General features: G+C 42.2%; 4 protein-coding genes across 4 annotated transcripts; 3 read left to right on the top strand and 1 right to left on the bottom strand.

The window, feature by feature from the left end:
• Positions 1-201: 201 nt before the first annotated feature.
• fgg (fibrinogen gamma chain) lies at positions 202-4,019 on the bottom strand. The gene is made up of 9 exons (XM_034537990.1): positions 3,957-4,019; positions 3,814-3,861; positions 3,533-3,719; positions 3,279-3,363; positions 2,258-2,388; positions 1,771-1,904; positions 1,224-1,408; positions 758-1,035; positions 202-609 (listed from the first exon to the last, which is right to left on the bottom strand). Exons 1-9 carry the CDS (start codon positions 4,017-4,019, stop codon positions 431-433), a joined length of 1,290 nt encoding a protein of 429 aa, XP_034393881.1. The 3' UTR covers positions 202-430.
• Positions 4,020-9,464: 5,445 nt separating this feature from the next.
• Positions 9,465-11,418, top strand: lrata (lecithin retinol acyltransferase a). The gene is made up of 2 exons (XM_034540881.1): positions 9,465-10,001; positions 11,266-11,418. The coding sequence occupies exons 1-2, from the start codon at positions 9,465-9,467 to the stop codon at positions 11,416-11,418; spliced, it is 690 nt and encodes a 229-aa protein (XP_034396772.1).
• Positions 11,419-12,835: 1,417 nt separating this feature from the next.
• On the top strand, positions 12,836-14,213 carry si:dkey-30k22.5 (lecithin retinol acyltransferase family protein). The gene is made up of 2 exons (XM_034540847.1): positions 12,836-13,330; positions 14,064-14,213. The coding sequence occupies exons 1-2, from the start codon at positions 12,836-12,838 to the stop codon at positions 14,211-14,213; spliced, it is 645 nt and encodes a 214-aa protein (XP_034396738.1).
• A 7,104-nt stretch (positions 14,214-21,317) lies between these two features.
• npy2r (neuropeptide Y receptor Y2) lies at positions 21,318-22,451 on the top strand. Its single transcript, XM_034540662.1, has one exon. It carries the CDS (start codon positions 21,339-21,341, stop codon positions 22,449-22,451), a length of 1,113 nt encoding a protein of 370 aa, XP_034396553.1. The 5' UTR covers positions 21,318-21,338.
• Positions 22,452-25,579: the final 3,128 nt, after the last annotated feature.

Below are 25,579 nucleotides of genomic sequence, written 5' to 3'. Positions count from 1 at the left end.
TCCATGGAGATATGTCATTTCATTTAAAAAGGGAGAGTTCGCCCCAAAAATCATATGCAGTCTTTTCCTCTAACATGGTGGTGCCACTTTTGGATGTACAGACCTCGTTGTGAGCAGTTTCATGGCACTTCATCCATTAAACTGCTCACAACAACGTCTGAAGTGACCAGGTCACGATTTATGGAAAGAGACATCGCTGTTGAATTTTTTCAAAATGTATTTATTTGCACTTTGAGCACGAGAGACATCTCGACAGGCGGTTAGCTCCAAAACTAGATCTGGATTGATAAATAGCACCACATGCAAGGGGAAAAATATGAACGTTGAGATTTTATTTCATTTTGAGACAAACTCTCCCTTTAATGGCGATTTCGGTGCCGTTGTGCTCAAAACAGATCACAAGCTCGTTTTGTCTAGTTTTTGAGGCGACTCAAAGGCCGCCGAACTGTTTCACGCCCGTCTGCTGCCCACCGCCCGCTGTGATGCGGCTGAGTGGGATGAGCTTCATGGTGGTCTCCTTCAGGGAGTACCAGCGGTTGTGCCAAGTCACCCAAATGATGCCGTTGTCGAAGCCAAATTCACCTGCGTCCTTTTCGGTGTATGTTCCACCTAGACGGAGAGAACACAGACAGCTTAGAGGGGAAATTGTGTGTTTTACTTATTTATGTATTCGGAATAGGAGTCTTTCTCTGTGTGTGTGTGGTGGGGGGTTGGTTAAAACAATTATTATTATCATCATCGCCACGTGGCGTCTCACCCTGGTAGTATTTGCCGTTCAAATGTGCCGCGTGGCATCTGTTCATCCACCAGCCGGAGCCGTCCTGCTGAGCGCAGCTGCCCTGGTACTTGTCGTTGTCCTTGTCCACGGTGCTGAACTGCATGCCGTTGTGAGACGTGTAGAACTTGTCGCTGGGGTCGTCGCCGAAGTCGAACCCGTCGAAGGCGTCTCCGGCGTCCCCGCCGAGGAAGTAGCCGTACGTCAAGCGGTACATGTCGCCCTCCGATCCCACTCGGAACATGGTGTAGTCGGCGTACCTTTAGAGGCCACGGGGAGAGGAGGAGGAGGGTTAGCTTTTGGTAACCTGTTGAGTCACCTTCGCTCTTCTTCAAAGGGAACCTCCTCGTCAGGTCATGTTTGCCCGTTGTCAGTGAGTCCCTTTGCTCCCCCCCCAGCTTGCGTAATCTGTTATCGTGTCTGTGTGTTTGAGTGCGTGTGTGTATACTTTTTGATGCCCTGCCAGTCGACGAGCTCTATCCTCAGCACGGTTGGCATGGTGGTGCTGGTCGTCAGGAGGTGGATCTTCTCGTTCCCGAGCCAGAACTCCGTGGTGTCGTCCGGCGAGAGGTGGCCGAAGCCATTCTTGTACTGGATCCAGTCCTTGTGGAAGTCCTCGCTGCCGTCGCGCCTCTGTGAAAGTGATCGGTGCCAGTGTAACTTTATGTCAACTTATTATGAATTGGTCAGACTTCTGATTTAATACATCTCCGGCCTCTACATCAGTATATTGTATCCAAAGAAAGTGTTGATGACACTTGTGAAGGCCTTCTGCTATTACAAATCTAAACACATAATTCCTCATATCTTTCATATAATCCCTTATCAGTTTGTTGCTCTCAGGATTGGCAAAATACAAGCTGTTTTTTATGAGTATTGATTTCTACTTCTTCGAGACAATATTGATAGGAACCATCCAGTGCGAGGTGAAGACAGCAAAGAGCCATTCCCCCTTAAAACGTTGAATTCAAAACAGACAGGAAACAGATGCGTACCCTCTGTATTACTGTGAAGCCGCGTCTAAACTCGTCAATCTCACAATAGACCAGGAACTGCTCAGTGGCTTTGGCCGGCTTCACATAATAAAGGCCACTGGTGGTGCCCCCTCTGTTCGCAATATCCTGGCAGTCTGATGAAAGACGAAGAAAAAAGAGGTTCTTTCATTGTCATATTGAATACGTCACAACAAAACATCCTAAAACCTTGTGAAACAAGACAAAAACCACCACACATTATTTTCCTGTTGTCGGATGTCCAAATCTATTTAAATTCTAACACTGAGAATGAACTTATTTGGTCTCCTTCCTGGGCATTACATCTGTTTACTTAGGATCGCTGCAGCATATTGATTTTTTTTCGTCCCTAAACAAACACTGAACAAGGACAAATGTGGTTGAGAAGAGGCATGATTGAGAAACCGCTTGTGAAATGGGAACAACCTGAAGGTCAATGAATTGTAATTTAATTAAATGTTCTTTCTACCTGTTCCCGTGAGACTCTGGATCTCAACGGATTCTTTGCAGGGCTCAGTGCATCTCTGCTGCAGCTGAATGGAGAGCTGCTTCAGGTCGGACATCCTCCTCTCGTTGGAGGAAATTATATTCTGGAGCTCACTGGAAAGAGGGGGAGAACATGTGAGCGGTACGAACTGTACACCGTCTCAGTTCACACACGGTGAGAAGCACAAGACAATGAAGCTGAAATATATTCTTTAATAGACAAGAACAAGAACATATGAAAACGATACGGAAGCCAAAGGAACCCCACGGTGAACCAAATTTGGTTAAAAGACATTAAGACACAATATTGTTCAGTGTTTTCTGGTAAATATCAGGAGTGAGTCTGAGTTCCAGTTTCTAGAGGGGAGAGAGGAGTGAACGTCCACTCCTGTGAGTGGGCGAGGATGGCCGGCGTGCATTGACCTGGTGTGTGTGGGCAGCAGAGTATCTAAGGTAAAGGTACACAGTGTTTTTTTTATACACTATATTTGCATTAGATTTGGATCAGAATATTATTAGTGATGGGTGAGCATTGGATCACATTTTAAAAAGTGGCGTTAGATAGTTAGTTATGCCAGAACACATGTTATGACCCAGGTGCACGCACACACACACAAACACACACACATATGCGCACACGCGCACACACATACACACACACACACATACGCGCACACACATACACACATACACACATACACACACTCGTTTGATCAAACATCAACATACATAATACCCAGCAATCATCATTGCATATCTGTATAAATGACAAAAATATGTACATTTATGGTTCTTGTACTTTCTATAGAATATAGCACGTCATTTTGGACCGTCTATATTTTTACACCAAAGTAACGTTTACCTACAGCTGTCAAATAAGTCAATTCGATTTGATTTGAGGAGCAGAGGTCGTACGGTATATTTACGGTAAATATGCGGAGTCATACCACTTGGTATGAAGGTTTATGTCAAATGGTTTAACTTCATTGCGAACGGTAACTTACAATATTTGCTGTTCCTGTGCAATGCTGGTCTTTTCAAATCGAACAATATCCTCCAGCATACCTGTGGATCTTTTGTAGTAGGGGTCTGAAATAAAAAATGTTTAAAAAGTCTGTCAATAATGCAGTTTCACTTACCGCCGCTTTTTAAATACTTTGAATATATTAACAGTGTGTATAGATGAGTTTAAGGTAGTTAAATATATGTACCAGACAAATGACAAATTAAAAAGGGGGATGAAGCGCGCCTGTGTTACCTGGCAGGGTGTTCTTTTGGGCGGAAAGAGTCGAATCTTTCATGTAGACGATTTTTTGTTCGGCCCCTTCGGTCAAGTTGGTACTTGTGTCGAGTTTATGTTGCATATTCTCCAAATCTCTGTCCACTTCTGGCCTGTACCTCAGCATGTAATCAGCCACTCCGCATGTTGTAGGGCAGTACGTTCCCTGAATACAGATAGGGCCAGTCCAAAGAAATGTATTAGCCAATTCATACACATACAATCCATACAGGAAAAACACATTATTTGCAGCTACTTACAAAGTTGTCATGGGGTGTGCACGGTGCACTGTTGTCTCCTCTGATTTGCTGCACACAAAAAAACAACAACAACAACAACATCAACGAAATGATCCAAATGTTTGTGCTCTAGTTGTGAGAACAACCCAAATTCAGTGACTTACTGCCGACGAGAAGGAGAGAAGGAGCAGAAGTCCTCCTGCCGTTGCAAGTCGGGATGGAGCCATGTTGCCGCGGCGACCAGTCGGGCTCTGGTCTTCTTTGGAGAATGACAAGCTGCTCCAGTCTGTGGGATATTTATCTGGACAATGTCCTCAGGTCGGTGTTTGATCAGGGACTCGTACGCAAACATCCCAGTTGGGACAACGCTGTGACTCAAACATTGATTATTTCCCAGATTTGAATGGGGACGGCAGTTCCTCTCGCGGGTCACCTGACGGTTACGAGAAAAGGAAGTTGAAAAGTATGACGACTCCGCTTTGTATATTGTTGCCTTTTTAAAAATTAAATATTTGTTGGTATTTTATTCCAATGGGCTTTGACCGTCAGTCAATTGGAGTTTATTCCATTTGAGAACTACGACCATTTACTATGAATCAGAGACAAATGACAACATGAGTCATTCCTTTATTGACAAGATGTCATTATAACAACATGTGAAACATTAATGCCAGTCGTCAATAAAGACAATAAAGACAAACAACAAAAACTGGATAGACACATTGTTTGTTAAAAAAAAAAAAGACCAGAGAGTACTCATTTTTAATTGGCTTTAATTGGTATATATCGGGAGGCCCATTTCTGGAAGGAAAATAAAACTAAAATGGAGGAACAACTGTGAAGAGAAAACAATCTGAAGGTCACTCAAAATAAAGTAAGTAAGTAAGTAAATTGACCTTGGACATTAATTGTAGATAGTAAATCCTGCTCCCTCCCACCCGTCTGTGCTTTTTTTCATTAAGACCCAAAGTTACTTTCACAAAATAGTAATTTACACTTTTTTTCTTCTGTTGCAACACCTCGTTCTTATTTCTTCAAGGCGTCGACCTCTTATTGGATAACTTTGGCTGCACTGTGAGGTAACACCACTAGTGGGAGCGGATCCACAATCAACCAAACACACACACACACCCCATAATCAGAGAGCACACACCTCAAGACTTTATGAGCATTCAGAAGCCAATCGTGTCGTTTGGGTTGAGAGACGACGACACATCAACAATCATGCAGAGAATTAATTCAGATGCATTTGACTGTTCGCGATGACATTTTCTGTGAGATGAATATGAATACGACTTAATATAATTGGTACACTGTAGATTAAAACAAATTAATTTAACTGAAAAGCTGTTTGCAAATGTCTTTGTTCATTTTTAAGACAAATTAATCACTGGTGGAGTTATTAACAAATATTACAAAATTAACATTTATTTAAAAAAAAAAAAAGAGTTATTTTGCATTGTAGACACAGAAGAGCATTAAATTGCCTGCTGCATGATAATCAGCATCAGAAAACAAAGAACGCTTCACACCGGCTTAAGTTTTAAGAAGCACGTGCGCAGCTGAGCTATTATTTAGAGAACTGGAACACTCGAGACACGAGACGCACCGATGGACGATATAAATAAAAGTTATAGGGGGCGAAATCTCGAAGCAATTATGTAATACAATTAAAATATGTGCAAAGCCTTTTAGGAAGGCAACAGTCTGAGATCGACTACACATATGAAGCGATATCTGGAGGTGTTTTCACAGGTTGTTTTCGTCACTCTGTCTGCAATAATCTCAGTAGGAATGTTGTGCTAATCTGCATGAAGGGTTATTCTCACATAGCATTTTCTTGATTTCACAACAACAATTTATAGTAATTATTATGCATATCTATGTTTTAGAGTTTAGAGTTTAGGTTCTACAATAAAAATAAATAAAAAACAAGTGTCTCTTTGTGGTCATTACACATCTCTTTATTAGTTTGGTCCTTTTGTGTCTCTTCATAGTTCTTTTATGTCTCTTTGTTATGATTTTGTGTCCCTTCATAGTTCTTCTATGTCTCTTTGTTATGATTTTGTGTCCCTTCATAGTTCTTCTATGTCTCTTTGTTATGATTTTGTGTCCCTTCATAGTTCTTCTATGTCTCTTTGTTATGATTTTGTGTCCCTTCATAGTTCTTCTATGTCTCTTTGTTATGATTTTGTGTCTCTTCATAGTTCTTCTATGTCTCTTTGTTATCATTTTGTGTCTCTTTATAGTGTCCGGCTGTGGTCATGTTGCGTCTCGTTGTGGTCATTTGTGTCTCTTTGTAGTTGTTTTCTGTTTCTGCAGCTGCTTTGCATCTCTTTGTTGTTGTTTTGTGTCTCTTTGTAGTCATTTTCTGTCTCTGGTGTCATACTGAGTCTCTTCCTGTATGGGTATGGGTCTCGTTGAGTGACACGCATGTGAAGGGCAGTGGGGCCCCTGATACTTTTGGACCCGGGGCCTGTGCCTTTAGGCCCGTTCAGTAATCCATCCATGACCACAGAGCTCATGGTTTCATGCTGTTGTGCTTTGTTTGAGTCATTAGTCATTTTTGTAAGTAGCCCACATTTAAAAGAGAACTCTTTTTAATGTCTCCTGTTTTAAGATCATAACGTCAGTGAGTTAATGAAACTTTCCCTTGATCATTATAAATGATATGCATAATTCAGCCCTGCCGGGTGAGGGGGATGTCAAGTGCAATGTTTGGCTTTTTTGACTGAGGAATGTTTGCAGCTAAACACTAAGGCCGCTGGTATTATCACTCCAAATGTTGTACAGTGTGCTGCACAGTTCAACCACAACCACAAGTGTATGCAGCTATATCTAAACAGTGGAGATGCATGTAATACATATATCTTAATAAGGCTTCATCTGTGGGCCCCATGTTGACGTAACATGATAAATCGTACCGTAACTACCTCTGTGTGACCTGGTTTTATTATGTGGAAAAAAAACAGGCCCGGGACGGGTATAAAGCCTGGCTGACCTGAGAGTGAACCGCCGGGCCTGTGAACCTAAACACTGCTGAACGTTTGCTGAACTCGTTGGGAAAAGAAAAAAACACCAGATGGAAAGTGTTTCTTTCTTTCTCTTAAGTGCCATGAAGACTTGGGAACTCTCTGCGAAACACTGTGTCCAGCATGTGAAGACGCATTTTGGGCTGCTGCTGCTGCTGTTGCTGCTGCTGCTGTTGTTGTTGTTGTGTGATTCAGACACAGATGCCAGGCCGACTCAGACAGAGTTATTGTAATTCTTGAAAACATTTGAAATCGGTAGTCGACTTAAGTTTTCGAGGCCGCCGCCCCGGTTGGTCACAACTATAAGTCTGGCGCCATTTGACCGCGGTGTGAATCTGGCCCCATGACAGAGGCCAAAGGTTTGTTGTAACACCGCCTCAGGGTTCAACCTGTGGTCACAGACAGTAAATCGACTCAGCTGAATGAAGACGGAGGTTTGACACTTTGTTGTTCACGCACCACGAAGGACTTCGGGGGTTATCTGGAGACCCTCATATTAGCACCGCCGTGTGAATTCGTAGTTCTCTGCTGGGCTTCCATGTTCACACCCAGTTTAGGGTGTGTTCATTTGGTCCTGCAGGGACACATGTTACCAGTATATTAATGTGTCTCTCTGCTCATTGTGCCGTTTATTACATTGTTTGGTTTTTATACTACGCAGTTATTAGTCAAACGGTGAGATATTATCAGATGTGAGAGCAGTGCAAGAGCGACGACCGTGAATAACATTTGCATTTATAAACGTGCACTAAAAGCATGCTCAGGTAGGCGTTACTCCACTATGTTATTTTACATAGATTAGAATTGTTTGTTGCTATATTGTTGCTCTGAATGTTGAATACAGCTCATGTAAAATAGGATAAAATTAAAAGCAATAATAATATAACTGTAATATAACATTTTAAAGGGGTTATTATATTTATATATATTAATACAATTCTTTGCAATACTTATGTTTACTTAAGTAACACTGTGAATGCACAACTTTTACTTGAGTATTTTTTACATTTGCAGTTCAATGACTTCTCGTCAGAAGTTCAAGGTTTGAGCGATAGCGCTGTGAACTCATTCATCACACACAACAAACTCGTCTTCTCATAGTAAATAAAAAGCAGCTGTCTAAATTAAATACATAAAGCAAAACATGTATCCGGGATTGTGATCAACAAATGTAGAAAAGGATTCAAAGACACACAGAAAAGGCGTTCTCAAAGTATTTTCCGGGTCAAATGATGTGTGTAACTGAAAGCCAACAGGATTACGGTAATCTGGTGAAAGGAATGTTTTATCTCATATGAGAAGGCGCAGACCATCCAGCAACAGGGTTGTTTTCCTCAACTGGGATCCTGGATTGATGGTGGGACAGAACAGACCGGCCAGTGTGAGTCCACTAAGTGCTCGGCCCACCAAGTCCTCAGCACGGCCGTATCCGGAGGGCAATTAGACATTTATTTCACATAGAGGCAGTCAAATCACCAAAAGGGTAAACAGAACTTGGAAAAAAACAAACAAGCAAACCATCATATGAGCAATAATGAAAGCAAAGTTGTTTTTTTTTATCTTTATTTTAATAATTCTTCATTAAGTTTAGCATTTTTTTTTATTTGTTATGGATTTATGATTTGAGCTTGTAAAGATTGTACTTTATTATTTTCATTGTTCCTCTACTCCCTATTAAGAAAATAAATGTTGTACTGCAGGATATTTACTTGTAAAAGAGTCTAGAATTGGTACTTTTACTTGTGTAAATTATCTGTATCGCTTCTTCCACCGCTGTTAAATATCAAGCAATAATCTTTCAGGAAATCAATCTGCCATCAATTCATAAAGAGAGAAAATGTGATCCCTGATGTATGATTAGTGATCATTATAGTGTGTCATTGTGTCAAAATGATCAAATGACATGTGGTTAACCATCACTTGTGGTTATCCAGGTTGTTCCCATCTCCAAGAAAATATATACGCTGTAATTCTTCAAAATCCCAATAAATCTATATGTACGATTTCAACGCTTTAGATATTTTGAAACTGAAAATAACTGTCAGTCAAATATTCACTCCCTTCTGAGCTCTGGTTTTGGTCTCCACCACAACTTCTGAGGGAGCTGTAGGACTCTTACATGCCAAATGCTCCAGTATGTCCAGCTGCAGTGCCCGGTGGCCATCTTTTGACCAGGTGGTGTACAATAGATTCATCAGAGCTTCTTCTCTGAAAATAGCTGCCTGGAAATGATGATTAAGAGTAGATTATATTTTTTTTATCCATGTTATGCATTCTTTGTTTTCTATTACTATTATATATATATTAGCATTTTACATTTTTGTATTACTATTATTGCTTTTCTTTAGTTCTTTAAACATGATTCTTCTCTCAAAGCTGCCTCCTATTCATCCTCTTCTTTGCTGCAGATCGTGAGGTGATTCACGTAAATTGAGTGAGGACTAATACTAATAAGCCTCCGGCTGGAGAGAAAAATACATCAGGAAAAAAAAAAAGGAATATGCTGAGGAGGCTGCACGTGCACAAGGTCACTCGTGGCCAATCCTGTCTTTCGGGATTTGCTCTCCTCCTCATGCCAGTAAGTATAAAAAGCCCATTTGACTCGAGCACTTCAGGACACTTCCCCCTAAAACTCTCGAGATGCTGCAGCTGCTGACATTCCTGGTGGAGAAGCTCTCCCTGCTCTCCATCTTCAAACTCTTCGAGTCCAGCTGCGCGGACGCCGGTGAGGACCGCGAGCGCCACGTGCCCCGCGGCCCCCCGCCGCCCCTCCGCAGGGGAGACCTGCTGGAGGTCCACAGAACCATCTTCACCCACTACGGCATTTATTTAGGCGACAACAAAGTGGCTCACCTGATCCCCGACATCCTGCCCGTGTTTTCAAACGACAAGGAGCTCATCGGCTCCGTCATTTCCAACAAGAGGCTCATCCTCGGCTGCATCTTCAGGTGTGCCACGGTGCGCGTGGACACGCTGGAGGACTTTGCGTACGGCGGCCACATCCTGATCAACCACATGGACAAGGCGATGCAGAACAAAGCGTTCCCCGACGAAGACGTGGCACGGAGAGCGGAGCGGCTCATCGGAGCCGTTCCGTACAGTCTGCTGTGGTACAACTGTGAGCACTTTGTGACGGACTGCAGGTACGGGGCTGCAGAGAGCCGGCAAACGGACAAGGTGAGCCACCGTTACACGTCTTAAGTAGACGACATGATGATTGTGCATTCATAATCCTGTGTACCATCGTCATGGAAGCAGAACAAACAAGATGCATGTGTTGAAATCCTCTTTCACTTTTTACAGTGTGTTTGTTGTAGGTGTAACCATTGGATACATGTGTTGTGGAGGCCCACCGGCCACATGTTGTTGTTGGGCCCCTGTTGACTTCCCTATTGGGCCCCTTGCAGCTGATGTGGATGTATTTGAAACGCCTCCAAGTTCCCTTTAGATAGAGTGCTCACAAAGACCTAAACAACAGCCACTCTGTTGGAGCAGTTTTAGTTGAGGTCAGGGTGCCGCAGGGAGGTTTTAATGGAGGCGTGCGACCCAGATCCTGACAAATCCCGTCTTGTGATCAGTTTACTTAAGAGCTAATGGTCACAACTCATTTCCAGCCTCAGTTACCCGACCTGGCGTCATAGGCGTATGAAGAGCACAAGACATTCCACGGTGTGATGATAAAACATGTTTTTTCCGTGGTTCATTTTCTGTGAAATGGCCGCAGTTTGGTTTAGGGAACAAACCCACTTTGTTACAACATTGTTGGGCTCACAATAAGTACGTAAACAAATTACAAAAGTAAATAATGTAACATGAGTACGAAGGTCCCTTTTCTGACTTCTATGCACACTGAGTTGCTCTGAGCACGACATGTTCCCTCGTATGTGTTTACATTGCAGTCTGTGCAGACTATATGCCGTAAAGAAATAGTTGTTATTGCATGCAAATTGTGGTGCCATTCATCATGTCAGTCATTTGAGTTGATTTACCATGTGGGTCATCTTTATTTCTTAAAAATATATATATATTTTTTAAATATAATAAAAAAATGTTTTGATGTTAGCAGAAGCTATCTTCATTTCCACCTCGGCTATAAAGTACTGCAAGAACCCTGAAGGGCGTGACTTCGTTCTTATTGTACTTTAATTGGTGCACATTCCCGGTTGCAAATCTGCAAATCAGATTAGCAGAAGCAACCAACGCTGTTTTTTGCACTTCAGGGCCAAGTGGCAGTCCCGCTTTCCCAAATTCGTAATCCAGTTTAAGGTTTCATGGGCATAACTGTTGCTATGGTCACCTCCAGGCTAACCGTGCAGGCTGATTTAATGTGGTGGTCAAACTATGATCGTGGTGTGAAAGATATGATTTTAGGAGACTTTTCCTATTCTGCGGCCGTTAATTACTCCAATGAGTGAACTGATGAATTGTCTTTCCTTTGTAGTTCTGTGAGGGCGTGAAGTCCGTCATCAGAGACCAGCGCAGCGTGATCTTCACCAGCCTCCTGGGAATGATCTCCATCGTCTGCTACGGCATGGCACCGTCAACTACATTACCCACAGTTCTTATCCCCTTCACTCTGTGGATGGCTGGTTGAAGGAGTTCAGCACCGATAACCTGCACCTGAACTTTTTATTGGCCCCCGATGCCTTATGAGTCTGCTTTGCAACTGTACTTTCATTCGATTGTGTAGACAATGTTTAATGTTTTGATAAATGCATTAATAGTTCGCTGTATGACTTATATCTGCCCTCTCATCATTTTGATATGAGAATACAGTTCGCGATCCATTTTTGCTAACATTTGAGTCGCCGCTAAAATTAATATATACAGTAGTGCTTTGATGACAGCAATATCTTAATGTATATACAGTATGATTGGTATTTTATAGTAGTGTTCTTAATATAATGTTGTAAATATGACATGTGTTTTAATAAAACGATTTATTTTTATTTGTGGGCCTTGTATAAGTGACTCTCCGTCCGTCGGTGAAAGCATGAGCCTAAAATTAGCTGTAAAACAGTAACACGTGCAGCATGAGTAAAATGTAAATACTCAATAATATTAGCAACATTTCAATAAATCACATGAAAGTCTTTTTCGCTTTGTCTGTACTGACTGGCATTTCAATAAATATATTTAAGATAAGCTAAAATAAGATGAGATAATCCTTTATTAGTCCCGCAGTGGAGAAGTGTACATGATTACAGCAGCAGAGGGTAAGAGCCATAGTACAAAAAAATCAAAACAAGTATAAATAAACAATAACAAAAAGTTATAAAATAACAGTAAAGAATCCGCAACAACTGAAATATTGTATGTACGCAGGCAGAATAACGTATCGCACAGTGTATTTATATTGCACAGGTTTGCATTATTACATTATTATAATTGATTTCTTCTTTTTTAAATGTCCAAGAAAGTGCTGAATAATGACGAAAAGAATTTAAAGCGCTGCACGACAATCCACGAAAAACAACGGCCGTTTATTCCACCTCCATCATCCGAACCGCTGATCCTGATCCTGATCCTGATCCTTATCCTTATCGCAGACAGGCAGCCACTCACACCTACTTACAGGCCAATTAACCTGAGCTGCATGTCTTTGGATTGTGGAAGGGGAACCGGAGAACCCGGAGGGAACCCACGCGGCCACGGAGGGAGGGGAGAACGTGCCAACTCCACACAGAGGCCTGGACCGGGAACCAAACTTCTCGGTGACAGTGCTCGCCTCTACACCACGTGCAGCTTCGAGGCTGTTTACGTGATTGCTCAACAGGCGTGACCTTTTAAAAAGGAGGATTTAACTCGTAGCCAAGGCAGCCTTCTCAGTGAGGACCTTTGACCTTATTACAACGAGGCATGAGTGGTACAAACCAAGTGATTAGAGAAAGCTCCTTTATTTCTGTCAAAATCTTAGTGAAATGTTGACCAATATCTAATCCTACAAACCGCCCCTCCCGATAACAACTGAAATAAAACGGGCGTTCGGCACTTTGCAGCACACTGCCATCATGTTTCTTTGCCAACTGCTCAGCTTTTTCTTCGTGGCCTCCAAAAAGGAGGACAAGGACGAGGACTCTCAACATGACCTTTCTCTTTACAAGCGCGGCGATTTATTAGAAGTCCCCAGGACCTTATTCACGCACTTTGGCATCTACCTGGGCGACGACCGCGTGGCTCACCTCATCCCGGACATCCTGCCCGTGATTTCCAAGAACAAACCCGCGATCGCAAAGATGATAACGAACAACCGGCTCCTGCTGGGGGTCCTCGCCAAGGTCGCCAGCGTCAGAGTGGACTCGGTGGCCGATTTCGCGTACGGCTCGGAGATTCTCATCAACCACATGGACAAAGTGTGCAGCCGGCCTCCGTTGGACGGGGACGAGGTGGCCAGAAGGGCGGAGACATTCGTGGGTTCAGTCACGTACAGCTTACTGTGGTACAACTGCGAGCACTATGTCATGTACTGCAGATACGGCATGGCCATCAGCTACCAGACGTACCAGGTAGAGTCTCTGTTCTTCCTGTCGATACCTTACAAAAGTGCTTTTTAATCTTTTATTACAAAATTCGTTTTGTTTGCCTTGACACACTTTTCTTTTTGGACTGTAAATCGGAACCAGGGTTTTAAAATGTATTCCCCGAACACTTGGATTGTAACTGCATTAAGAAGGTATCTCTTCTCACAATTACTACTTTAAAAGACATAAAGAGAAGTTAGTATTGTTTTAGAGCAGAAAAAGTACTTTTAATCAATTAATTTCGTTTATGAATGTATATAAATCATTATTTATGTTAACAGCTTGTTTCATTCGTGTACATAAAGTCTTGTCAGGTGTGTGACTCGGTGCCTTCTGGAGACTATGAAAGGAAAAAGGTCGCATGCAAAAAGCCAAAAGGTGTTTGGGTCGTTGCACGTGCAGCATTTGCATTTGCAAAGCCGTCAGTTGTTGTTTTTTCTCTCCGTGGATTTAGTGTTTACGTTTAGTGACCTGTGGATTAGACTTAATGTACTTATGATTGTGTGTGCATATTTCTCAATGACGTTAACACTGAAATGTAGATTTACTGACAAGGGCACGGTTGTTTGCTCCAGTCCACTTATTCCTGAGGCGAGTAGCGCCACCTAGTGTTACCTTAACGATGGCCGCTGTGGAGCTAATGAAGACTTCCCCCCCCCCCCCCCCCCCCCCCCTCAATGTGTGATTATTTGACTAATCCTGCCCCTCTTTCTTATAGTTCTGCACAACAGTGCGGAAGATCGTGTGCAGCCGGATGAGCGCCTACCTGACTGCACTGTGCGGCGTGGGAGCCGCGCTGTGTGCGGGCTGCGTGACGTCACTGACGGTGTTCCTGCTCATCTCCTTCATCATCTGGATGGCCGCCTGACAGCCCTGTCGGAGGGCTCATTTAACCCACAGGGCTGGAAGTCCTGGGATTTAGCTGTATGACTAAAGACGGTGGGAAACTAAAATGTTCATTATAATAACAACAGCAGTATTTTTGTTCTGTCTACGTTACTTATTATTAATGCTCACCGGGCTCTATTCAACATTAATCTCATTTTACATAACAACACACATAGACTGAGACAGGGAAACATGATGGATGTTGAAGGAATGTTTTACTTTTCAGTGTGATGTACTTAAAAAGGTTGCCTTAGTCCCATAAGTTTCTCAATATACAGGATCATTTTTAAATATGTTGTAAACGACAAATGTCACATGTGTTTGTCAGTCCATTAAACATGTATTTCTACCTGCGTCCTGTCGTATTTGTGATCAATACGTTTATCTTATCATATCAAAGTATTCCATTTTGTTTATGTAATATTTTCCGTGTCTGATTTGCCTCGTTGCACTCCTGAATTGTTTTGAACCTGGTTGAACCGTGTCCAGCACTTAGTAGCTTTGTTTTGAAAAGTGCTGTATAAATAAAGTTTACCCGTTTAATTATTATTACAACATTCCCTGGATTAAAAAAAACAAAACATGTACAATTCAAGAAAGTCCATGGGAACATACCGCGTGGGAAAAATTTTAAAAAAAAAATTAAATAGACTTAAATGTTTGGCTCGTGACTGCAGAGATGTTGGTCAACCTTCTGTCATCGTAACGACAACAAGAGTCAACACGACAACACTGGGAAACATTCCCGAAGCGCCGTTCAGCGTTTCCCAAGCAGGCAAAATCGCCCCGCGAATATGGATCAACTGACATACATAATGATAAACGTGGGAAATGGTAATAGGACCTAGAGGAACCACATATATACCAGTACATACATGCATACACACATTTCTTAATTATATTTTAATTGTTTGTAGAATCTGAGATGCGTGGGCAACCAAATACAGAGATAGGTATATTATATGATGGCTAAACACAAAGGTAGCCCGGGTTCTATGAGAATGCTGAAAGCCTCTGAGAAATAGGACTCATTGTTGTTCTGTGTAACGCACATCCTGTTCTCATCATCTTGTTTCAAATGAAAAGGAACCCGTTGGACCTTTTCAACCACTGGCAGTGCAACGTTTTGATGATTCTTTTGTGTCCTGTTCGTGTGCTCATTCCTGCCGATAGTTTTATAATATTCCACTGCTCACCATACCATTTCTCCACAGTTTGGTGCTCATTGTATGCCAAGAAACATTGCAGTGAAACATTGATGTAAAAAAATGCACGTTTCAAAACATTCAAAGAGAGATGGCTCTGCAAATGTTTTACGCCAAAGGCCATCAAATATGACCACTTAAGAGTTCAGTTTGAGTTTCATATACTTCAGTAACTCAATATCTATTTACTGCTGTATGCTAATGCATGTGGATTGTAGCACATGCTAATAACATACCGTAGTAAATAGATAGATCAAATAATACAATTAGTTTATTACTATTTCCATGATGAAGTATGAACCTCTTGCTCCACACAGAGAATATATTTTTGAATTATCAGAAGCTCTTTGGCCTGCAGCTCGGATCAAACAAACGGATGTCGGGGTGTTTGACTCCAAATGGACCTGCTGGGTGAAGTCACTGAGGTCAACCTGTTTAAATTTATCTGAGCAACACAGGAAAAAAGACCAGTGCCAATTATGGATAATTGCCTCGCCAATACACTTCGGCACTTGTCCTGCAAGGAAGCACTCAGAATTGATTTAGCAGAGGCCGGTGCAGTGGGCTCAAGCCCCCCGGTTCTATTAAGTGGACCGTATGTGCGCAGTCCTGCTGGGATTGAAGCGTCACTGGGTTTTGTTACCTCTGAAGTTTACACCGTTCAGCTGTTAGTGTCAATTCATTGGAGGGGAATCTGATGTTCATATAAATATTCCCATACGTTGATCTTTCATGGCTGATTTAAAAGAAACCCGCGAAGTGTGTGTTGCCTTGAATGTTCTGCTTTCGAATGTCGACTGTGTGAATCATATACTATAGAGCCTATATTATTGGATCTTGCATCTTGCACAATAAAGCCCAAAGCCTTCGTGAAGTCTGCACGGAGGCTTTGGGCTTTATTGCTATTGATCACATCATTTAGATTCATAAAAGACTCCGGCGTGTCTGAAACTCCAGATCAAGTTGGAAGTAAACACACCTAAAGAGGCATCCCTTAAGGGAAACATGCACATCCACATGAATGAAAGAATACCTTAATCTCTCTCATTTTATTGTCTGTCATAACATATCTGCATATTTGTTCTCAGAAAAGGTGTCCATGTAATTGTGTTGCACATCATCTCTCCCCTCATTTCCTGTAATGTCTCTACTGCCACTATCAAAATAAAGCCTTGTTTATTTTCTATGCATCAAAATGAGATACACCATTTGTAAAAGGACAACAAAACAAGCAGCAAAACCTAAATATAGACTTAAGTGTTTTGCAAAAAATATACTATACAACTTATTTTCAATTGAACATGTGATAAAAAAAAACGAATAACAGCATAGCTAAAATGATCAATATTGTGTGTGACGTTTCCTTGGTTAACCCCTTCATCTTCAAACTGACATTTGGTCTTTGGATCGGGACATCCTGCAGGGGTGTGCAGTTTTATAAAGAACAGGTGACATTTGGTCAATTATTTGATCTATACTACCATAAAGCAGCGTAGCATATTAATATCTCTGCTGTTCAGCGCGACAAATGTGTCGACATCTTCTACAGACATTATGTATAAGCCATTCAATCTCATGCAGTTATTTATGTATCACTTCAGATATTGCTGAAGCATGGTTCTGTCTGGATCAATAACCAATCAATACTGTGTTCTGGAGTTGGCTCACTGCATGTAGTTGTATACGGCAGTGGATGAGTACTACTAATTCATAAGATGCAAGTTAAGCCAAGGATAGCTGTAACTCTACTCCAAATAGAGTCATTGACATTCACTGGAAAATACATTGTGCAGAATTAAATTACTTTAATTCTCATTAGACTTATAGTAATAGTATCCAGTTCATCACTGTGATCAAATTCTTTTTAATAATTTTAAACTATTTTTCCAGGAACTTAATTTGATCATCAAATGATCATTCAAATTAAAACCAGAAATTGAAATGCAGAAAGAGGGAGAAGAGAAATACAAGTTCAACGTAAACATGCGCGGTTTAATTCAGATTAGAATGCCATCGTCTTATTGTGAAAGATCCTGCAATTTCGTCTAATGCAGAGAGTTGGTCAGTGGCCCTCTGCATCTAATACCGACGCATGAAACCCGTTATGATAAGTGCAAAGCAAACACCACACGTGTCATTATTAGATAGTCCGTGCACCCAACGTACTACAGAGAGCGGGATGGGGTGGAGAGGTCAACCTAACACAGGACCTGTGCAGGAGACGGCTGATCGTGTCCCGGGATATTTCGTCACATGAGTACGAAAATCACGTAGTTAGTTACTCAGTAGTGAGCAAGTCTCTATTCTTTACTCTAACTTATTAGTACTGTTGCCAAAACCAAACTTCCTGCAAAGATAAAGACAAAGTTCATTTAAAAATACACTTTTTATGTAGCGGGTGGAAACTGACTCTCCGTCCCCGATATGTCCAAATCGGGCGCTAACGGGCTACCGAGAGGATCCCATTACAACAACAACCAAAGGAATATACATTAAAGCTGCTCCTATTAATACATTTATATCAACGAATGTATTTAATGAAAAAATTAGAAAGGATTACCTGTTTTCTTAATATCTTTCACCTCATTGCTTTGTTTGTTTGTTTTTTTAAACCATTTTTGGTTTAAAAAGGGCAGTGTGGAGGATTTAGTGCCATCTAGTGGCGTGGCTGCAGATTGCAACCAGCTGGATCCCCCTTTGCTCACTCCTCCCTTTCCAAGACTGAGGTAACGTGAGCCGATGAGTGCAGAATATTGGGAAGGCAAATTAACAATCCCAGCAGCCAGATGTTTTGTCTCAGGAGTTGACCAAAACAGAGCCAAAAGGCCAAAAGGCTCTGTTTTGGTCAACTCCTGAGACAAAACATCTGGCTGGGAAGGCATTCGATATTGGAGTTACAGAAAACCAAGAATCCAAATGAATATAGTGAATGAAAATTAAATACATTTGGCCTCATGTCTGCTGGATGTTGAGGATAGGCACATTTTTTGCCGACATGTTCGCTATTTATACTTAGAATGTGTGTTTCCAAATGTATTCCAGACATGGATTGGTTTCCTTTTCTTTTCTTTTCGGTATGAACATCCATCAGACTCTCTACACTTTATTGGGTTGTCTGCAGTAAAGTTAAATGACTTTGGGCAGATCACGCCTGCTGAACAACAGCTCACTGTCAAGGAAGAACGAAAAACATAACAAATGTAAAATTGTGTTGAAAGTAGTCAGCAAAAAATGTAAAATATGAAAATATAAATGTTAAAGAGGTGAAAGCTTAAATCGCACTGTAGTGAGTATTTGATGACAACAGAAGACTATGTTTGTGTGCTGCCACTCATATTAAAACTAGGACATAATTTACGGTCTCCTCCTCCTCCTAACACCATTGGGGACACTCTTGACATGCTCCTCTATTCAGGGTTTCCTGGTTTCTCTCATTACTTCACCATCTGTGGAGTTGCACTATGGGCTAAGTAGGTTTTTACCAAGGAGGCTGCATGACGGTAACTCAATTTCCAATGGCCACATGGTGTCTTGGTTAGAAACAGTGGTGATCACATTACCAGCCCCGGGCTCAACAGTTTGAAAGGGGTCAGCTGCATCGTCCTGCCCTTAAATAGTAAACACTCAGCGTTATTGACCATGATATTAAGGTATAACTTCAGGTGAGGTTTCTAATAATGATGCAAATTCCGGGTCAATGAAGCTTCTGGATTACATTTCTCAATGTAAACAGAGATGCAATTATACTGTTGTCATCATCACTGACACATTTCTGACTGAAATTGTTAATCGTTAATGTTTGCAGACAATTGCCTCATAAAGGTGACCGTTGCCTCAATGTGTGCGGTAAGTATCTCTCTCTCTCTCTCTCTCTCTCTCTCTCTCTCTCTCTCTCTCTCTCTCTCTCTCTCTCTCTCTCTCTCTCTCTCTCTCTCTCTCTATATATATATATATATATATATATATATATATATATATATATATATATATTCAGAGTTTTTTCTAAGGAAGTTATCATCAACCTGTTGCTCCTCACCCAAGAATTGCTCTGCACACGCAACCAACAATTCAACGACATGTTATTATTATTATTATTATATATATATATTTTTAAACATGTCTCAATTTGAATTAGATTGACTTTCTCACACTGTTGGCTATTAAGTGAGCGTCACTTTACAGGATGAAATATGTCCCTCCGCGTCATTTGCCATTCCAGCACGAGCACAGGCGCGTGCACGCGCGCTCACACTTAAAGTGCATCCTAAAACGAGCCCATTGTGAGGCAAAGGGACTCCATCCGTCGGGCGGGCGGAGGATGTTGCGCGAGGGAGGACGTGTTTCCACTCTCTTCCTTAAGCAGCCTCATTTGTTACAGAAAGTAGTGCATGCGCCCACCCCCCACCCCCCACACACACACACACCCCACACACACACACACACCCCACACACACACACCCCACCCCGGCGTTACCGGCAACTTGTGCGCGCTTTGCTGCGACTGAGCGCGCGTCGGTGCTTGAGTGGTTCTTCAAACAGGGACGAGAAGAAGGGATGGGGAGTCCAGAGCTGTCACTAAACTTTACTGCGGGATGAAAACAATGAGAGGCATCTGAAGACCTCTGCGGATGGAGGGAGGCGAGTGAAGGGCGTCTTCCTTCCTCTCATCTGATCTTTTGGATCCGGACCATTTTCCAGGGGAAAGAAAAGAAACTGAGCATAAGTCTTGTTGTTTCACTTCTGATCCACGTCATGGTTCTCTTGGGCTCCTGTTCAGGTTAGTTATAGTTGGTTGTTAATTTGAGATTTCCTGTCCAGCAGCAGGTTGTCACTCTTGATATTCACAGATTCAGGTTTATCTCGTGAGATATATTAAATGAAAATGATGTGTGGTTCCTATATACTTGTAGTGAGATAGTCCATTATCTTTTAAAAAGGGGAAATCCACAGTTAAACAATATGCATCGTGCTTATTGGTTGTGACAGTGGAGTTGGGAGTGACTGACAGTCCAGTATTATGTCAGACATGTTGTTTGAGTTTTATTTGTTGATGTGTGTATTGGAAAATGTGCTAATTACAGCAACGCCCCTTCTGCATGCTTTTGTTATATCGGTGAATCAGCTCTAGGACCCGTATGCCTCAATTTAGACTTCAAATTCACAAATCAACAATGTGCTATCCTTCAATAATAATAGAGATGTTGAATGAGTATAGATTGAATAGATGATGGTGGATCTTTAAGCACTAAAGACGCTGTATATTTTAAATACACCCATCTCACCTGAAAGTCCTGTGCACATGTGGTTTTAACATGCACATCATGAATCATAGTTTATCTTCCACTGTAATGCAATTTAGATATTTAGAATCTACTGAAATCTCATTTTCCTTGTCCTTGTCCTCTGCAGCTTCCTCGATCCAATCACCAGCATGTCCACCGTCACCACATCCATAAACCTCTTTACCTCTGGCCTTGCAGCTCCATCCTTCACATCCATCTCCCCGTGTACCCAACAGCTCCGTTTTGCACACGTCCCAACCATCTGTCATCTAACCTAACCTGCCCCTCTAATGCATCCATACTCGGGCCTCCCATCTAAAATCTGAGTATCTTCAACTCTGCCTGCTCCCACCAGCTGTGTTGAAACCTACACACATATATGGTCAATATATGTCACATGCTGTCTGAAGGCAGAATACATACTTTTTAAATACTCCACAAAAAAGACATTGTTTTATATATTTTAGATGCCACCTTATTGATTTTAAGAGAGATAATTAACACGTATTTTTTTGACGGAACGTTGCCATTCATTTTGTGCAATGCACACATTGTGTGTGTGCATAGCTGAAGGTGATGTCCATCTTTTCACAGAGTGACTTCTGGGGACTGTTCGCCATGGACGCAGCAGATCAAGTCAACGCCACTCAGGTGGAAGATTCACAACTTGGACTTAACCCTTCAAACTGCTGCTCCATCGACAGCACCATGAACGGGGGGATCTTTTGGAAGCTCGATGACAGCACGAAGCTGCTTGGAGTTCAAGTTATTCTCATCCTTGCGTACAGCACAATCATATTGTTTGGAGTCATCGGAAACTCCTTGGTGATATATGTCGTCTTCAAGTTCAAGACTCTTCGGACTGTCACCAATTTCTTCATCGTGAACCTGGCGGTGGCAGACCTGCTGGTGAACACGCTGTGTTTGCCGTTCACCCTCGTCTACACTCTGGACGGCGAGTGGAAGTTCGGCGAGGTGTTGTGCTTCATGCTGCCCTGTGCCCAGGGCATGGCCGTGCACGTGTCCACCATCACCTTGAACGTCATCGCCCTGGACCGCCACAGGACCATCGTCAACCACACGGAGACCAAGATGTCCAAAGACATGTGCGCCGTGGTCATCGGCGTCACGTGGGCCGTCAGCATCCTGTTGGCCAGCCCGCTCGCCATCTTCAGGGAGTACGAGACGGTCGACCTCTCCCCGGAAGAGTCGATCCAGGTGTGCATGGAGAAGTGGCCCAGCAGCAGCATGAACGGAAGCATCTACAGTATATCGGCGCTCCTCGTTCAATACGTTCTGCCTCTGGCCATCAACTGCGTCGCCTACACACGCATCTGGAATACGCTGAATAATCACATGATGTCCGGAGGTCGAAATGACCGCCAACAGCGCAAGAAGAAGACCACGAAGATGCTGCTGACCATGGTGGTGGTGTTCGCCGTCAGCTGGTTGCCTTTCCACGCGTTCCAGTTGGCCGTCGACATCGACAGCACCGCGTTGTACATGAAGGACTTCAAGCTGCTTTTCACCGTGTTCCACATCGTGGCGATGTGCTCCACGTTTGTCAATCCCATCCTGTACGGGTGGTTGAACAACAACTACAGGTCGGCCTTTCTGTCCGTGTGCAAGTGTTACCCGGCCTTCGCTTCCAGGAAGAGACGCGCCGGAGGCCGAGAGACACGCAAGAACGCAGACACGCTTTACACAGAGTGCGAATCGACACATGTCTAAAGTTTGGGTCAAAGAAGGTTCATTGTAAATTATTTGTGGAAATGTTTGTGTTTCTTTTTTTTCTGTGGGCACTTTGAGGTATAATGAAAAATAATTGGGTTGGAAGAAACCACTTGAACATAGACACGTGTGGTGTTTCTTATTCAAACTCACAAGTATTTATGATTGGACTACGGGTATTCACGGTCTGTTGATGCAGTTTGTCTGGCTTGTTTCTTTATAGATTTTTTGGGTTAATCTCACTTTTATTGTTCCAGGTTGATTTTCTTTCTCATAATGTCCAGGCCACCATGTCCCAGATGATAAACAAGTTAATGCACCTCTCTGAGAAGCCTCCAGTTATTGCTCTTCACTCAGAAAAGTGAGCACCAGTAAAGAACTTTGCAGACTTTTTTTTGTCCCTGGCTTAACCTCTTGGGTTGCTTACAGTCGATATTTTTTATTTATTTAATTGTATTATTATTTAATTAAATTACTGTTGTTCTGATAAAGACTACCTGACTATTTGTGGTTCAGATGCAAACACATTATTATCTCTCAGAATGTATTTTAAATCTATAAATGAAACTAAACCCGAGAATTTAGAGTAATATTAGCATTTACATTTTTTTTAAATCAATAACTTTATTTTTCACTTTATTGCTTCTCCCCCTGTTCTGAAAAACATGTCCTTGAGACTACCTTCATCAAACATGTTAACATCCGCTAACAAAAAAAAAGAGAAAACACCACCTGTGTCTGCACAAGACATCCATATGCAACCTTGTCTCACCCCATTTCAGACATAAATTATTTTAATTAAAAAACGAATAAGACATCAGTATTACATTTTTTTTACCGTTGCATTCATAACTAGGAAATAATGTTATCACTGGAGCTTTTGTAGATATTTGTAAATATTAAGACGCAGGCCTAATCAATGCTGAAACTTCTTTGCTAAATGAAATATTTCGTAAGTAAAATATGCAGCCGTTAAAGGATTCGAGATTTCTGAACGCACTGCAGAGCGGCGGGCATGAGCTCGCCAATGGGGCACGCTCACGTGCACTGAAAGGCAACGTGGGCGGACCGACTTTGTTATAAAAAGAAAAAGAACTCAGGTAGGGTTTATCTTTATAGAGCTAATCGTGGTTTGCTGATATATTAATGCTCTGAATCACAACTTTAACAATCAGGAATTAACTGCATAATAATAATTCAAGGACTTTAACTTAATGTATCAAGCCAAAGTGCATCAGGGTCCACATTCTGTATAACCTTCTAAGAAGAAGCCTGTTTGAATGTCAGAACACTACTCTGTGGTAGATTATATTGCATGCTAAAAATGTTCAAATAAATATCAAGTGCATGTGAATTCATGGCACGTGTGAAATGGAGAAAGTGAGAGAAAGAACATTTCACTTAGTTTCAACCTGGAGGTTTAATGCGGTCTTCACGGGGGTCTGAGCCGCAGAAGGATGCAGATGTTTGTATTACGGGTCGAGCAGGAAACTGAAATCGGGTTTCTTATTAGACGAATGAGGAGTTCCTCCCCCTCCCCAACCTGTCTTTGTTTGCAGTGAGGAGCATCATTGTTCAGGTTATGAAGAGCCCTTCCTATTGTCCAGGTCTTCACTGATTTACTTTGTGTACGTGAGGAGGCGAGGAGGCACCGATGTATGAGCTCTTCATGTTGCATTCAGCAATAAATCAATATTCTGTTTCTTGTCTGATGTCATTGAGCTGCTTTACTCTCAGGAAAAGAGAGTAAAGCAGCTCAATAATTATCAATCACTCCTTGATAATCATTTAAAAATTAACAGGAGCTTAAACTAATTAAATGCACCTTTTGTTGGCCGATGATCTCGTCTTCTGGCTTTCATTAGAGAAATATATTACGTCAATCCTCGTGCCTCGTGTCTATTTCCATCCATATGCATTAATATTTGATTAATGGCATTCTTGTCAGTGACCAGCATATTGATTTGATCAATGAATTGTCGTTCCATTGGGAAATAATTCAAATTGTAGAGGATAGTGACATAAAATGATCAGTCGTGGTTCACTTAATGATGTGGTCAGTGGCTCGTGGCTTCTTTAGGGATGCTGTTACCATACGTTGTATTTATGAGAGTACACCCATTGTCAAACATATCCGTCGGATTAATGACTTATTCAGGTTGGCACATTTTTCTGTGCTCGTCATATACGAACAACATATCAGTTACCTGCTTACACATCCAGCAGACATGGAGCAACGTCACCAGTGAGTGAGAGCCATCCTCGTTCAGGCAAGTGTTCATTGGTGTTGCAGCGGGTAGTATATGCAGTGGGCTTTATTAGCACTTTCTTAATGAAAACAGCCACCTGAGGCAGATAGTTCAAGCATGCTGAAAGTTAACTATCACATATTACATTACATGTCATTTAGCTGACGCTTTTATCCAAAGCTTTTATCCAAAGTTCTACTACGGCGCTACCTTCCCTATTCAAGGTATAGTTGAAAAATATGTGTTTTTAGTTGACGACGGAAGATGTAGAGACTTTCTGCTGTCCTGATGTCAATGGGGAGCCAGGACAGCAAACAGTCGTGATTTTGTTGAGTGTTTAGCTCGAAGTGAAGGAGCTACAAGCCGATTGGCAGAAGCCGAGCGAAGTGAACGAGCTGGGGTGTACGGTTTGACCATGTCCTGGATGTAGACCGGACCCGATCTGTTCGCAGCACGGTACGCAAGTACCAATGTTTTGAAGCGGATGCGGGCGGCCACCGGTAACCAGTGAAGGTCGCGGAGGAGCGGAGTAGTGTGGGTACATTTCGGGAGGTTGAAGACCAGTCGAGCAGCTGCATTCTGGATGAGCTGTAGAGGTCGAATGGCATTAGCAGGTAGACCTGCCAGGAGGGAGTTGCAATAGTCTAGCCGTGAGATGATCAGAGCCTGGACCAGAACCTGTGCCGCCTTCTGAGTGAGAAGAGGTCGTATTCTCCTGATGTTGTACAGCATGTACCTACAGGAGCGTGTTATTGCGGTAATGTTGGCAGTCAGGGAGAGTTGGCTGTCGAGTGTCACACCGAGGTTCCTGACAGTCAGAGTCAGAGCCAACACTGAGTTGTTGAAGTTAATAGTTAGGTCGTGGGTGGGAGAGCCTTT

Source organism: Cyclopterus lumpus, chromosome 1 (genome assembly GCF_009769545.1).
Source record: "Cyclopterus lumpus isolate fCycLum1 chromosome 1, fCycLum1.pri, whole genome shotgun sequence".
NCBI lineage: Eukaryota > Metazoa > Chordata > Actinopteri > Perciformes > Cyclopteridae > Cyclopterus > Cyclopterus lumpus.
The sequence above is the reverse complement of the archived record's forward strand: the minus strand, read 5'-3'. Positions and strand labels throughout refer to the sequence as shown.

Excerpts from the sequence above, each read along its gene's own strand:
- fgg (XM_034537990.1), bottom strand. The coding sequence starts at position 4,019 with ATGGCTCCATCCCGACTTGCAACGGCAGGAGGACTTCTGCTCCTTCTC. Across the intron at positions 3,364-3,532 it reads CCAAAAGAACACCCTGCCAG|ACCCCTACTACAAAAGATCC; the intron begins GTAACACAGGCG and ends TTTTTATTTCAG. Across the intron at positions 610-757 it reads GAACGGCAAATACTACCAGG|GTGGAACATACACCGAAAAG; the intron begins GTGAGACGCCAC and ends CTCTCCGTCTAG.
- lrata (XM_034540881.1), top strand. The coding sequence starts at position 9,465 with ATGCTGCAGCTGCTGACATTCCTGGTGGAGAAGCTCTCCCTGCTCTCC. Across the intron at positions 10,002-11,265 it reads AGAGCCGGCAAACGGACAAG|TTCTGTGAGGGCGTGAAGTC; the intron begins GTGAGCCACCGT and ends TTTCCTTTGTAG.
- si:dkey-30k22.5 (XM_034540847.1), top strand. The coding sequence starts at position 12,836 with ATGTTTCTTTGCCAACTGCTCAGCTTTTTCTTCGTGGCCTCCAAAAAG. Across the intron at positions 13,331-14,063 it reads TCAGCTACCAGACGTACCAG|TTCTGCACAACAGTGCGGAA; the intron begins GTAGAGTCTCTG and ends TCTTTCTTATAG.
- npy2r (XM_034540662.1), top strand. The coding sequence starts at position 21,339 with ATGGACGCAGCAGATCAAGTCAACGCCACTCAGGTGGAAGATTCACAA.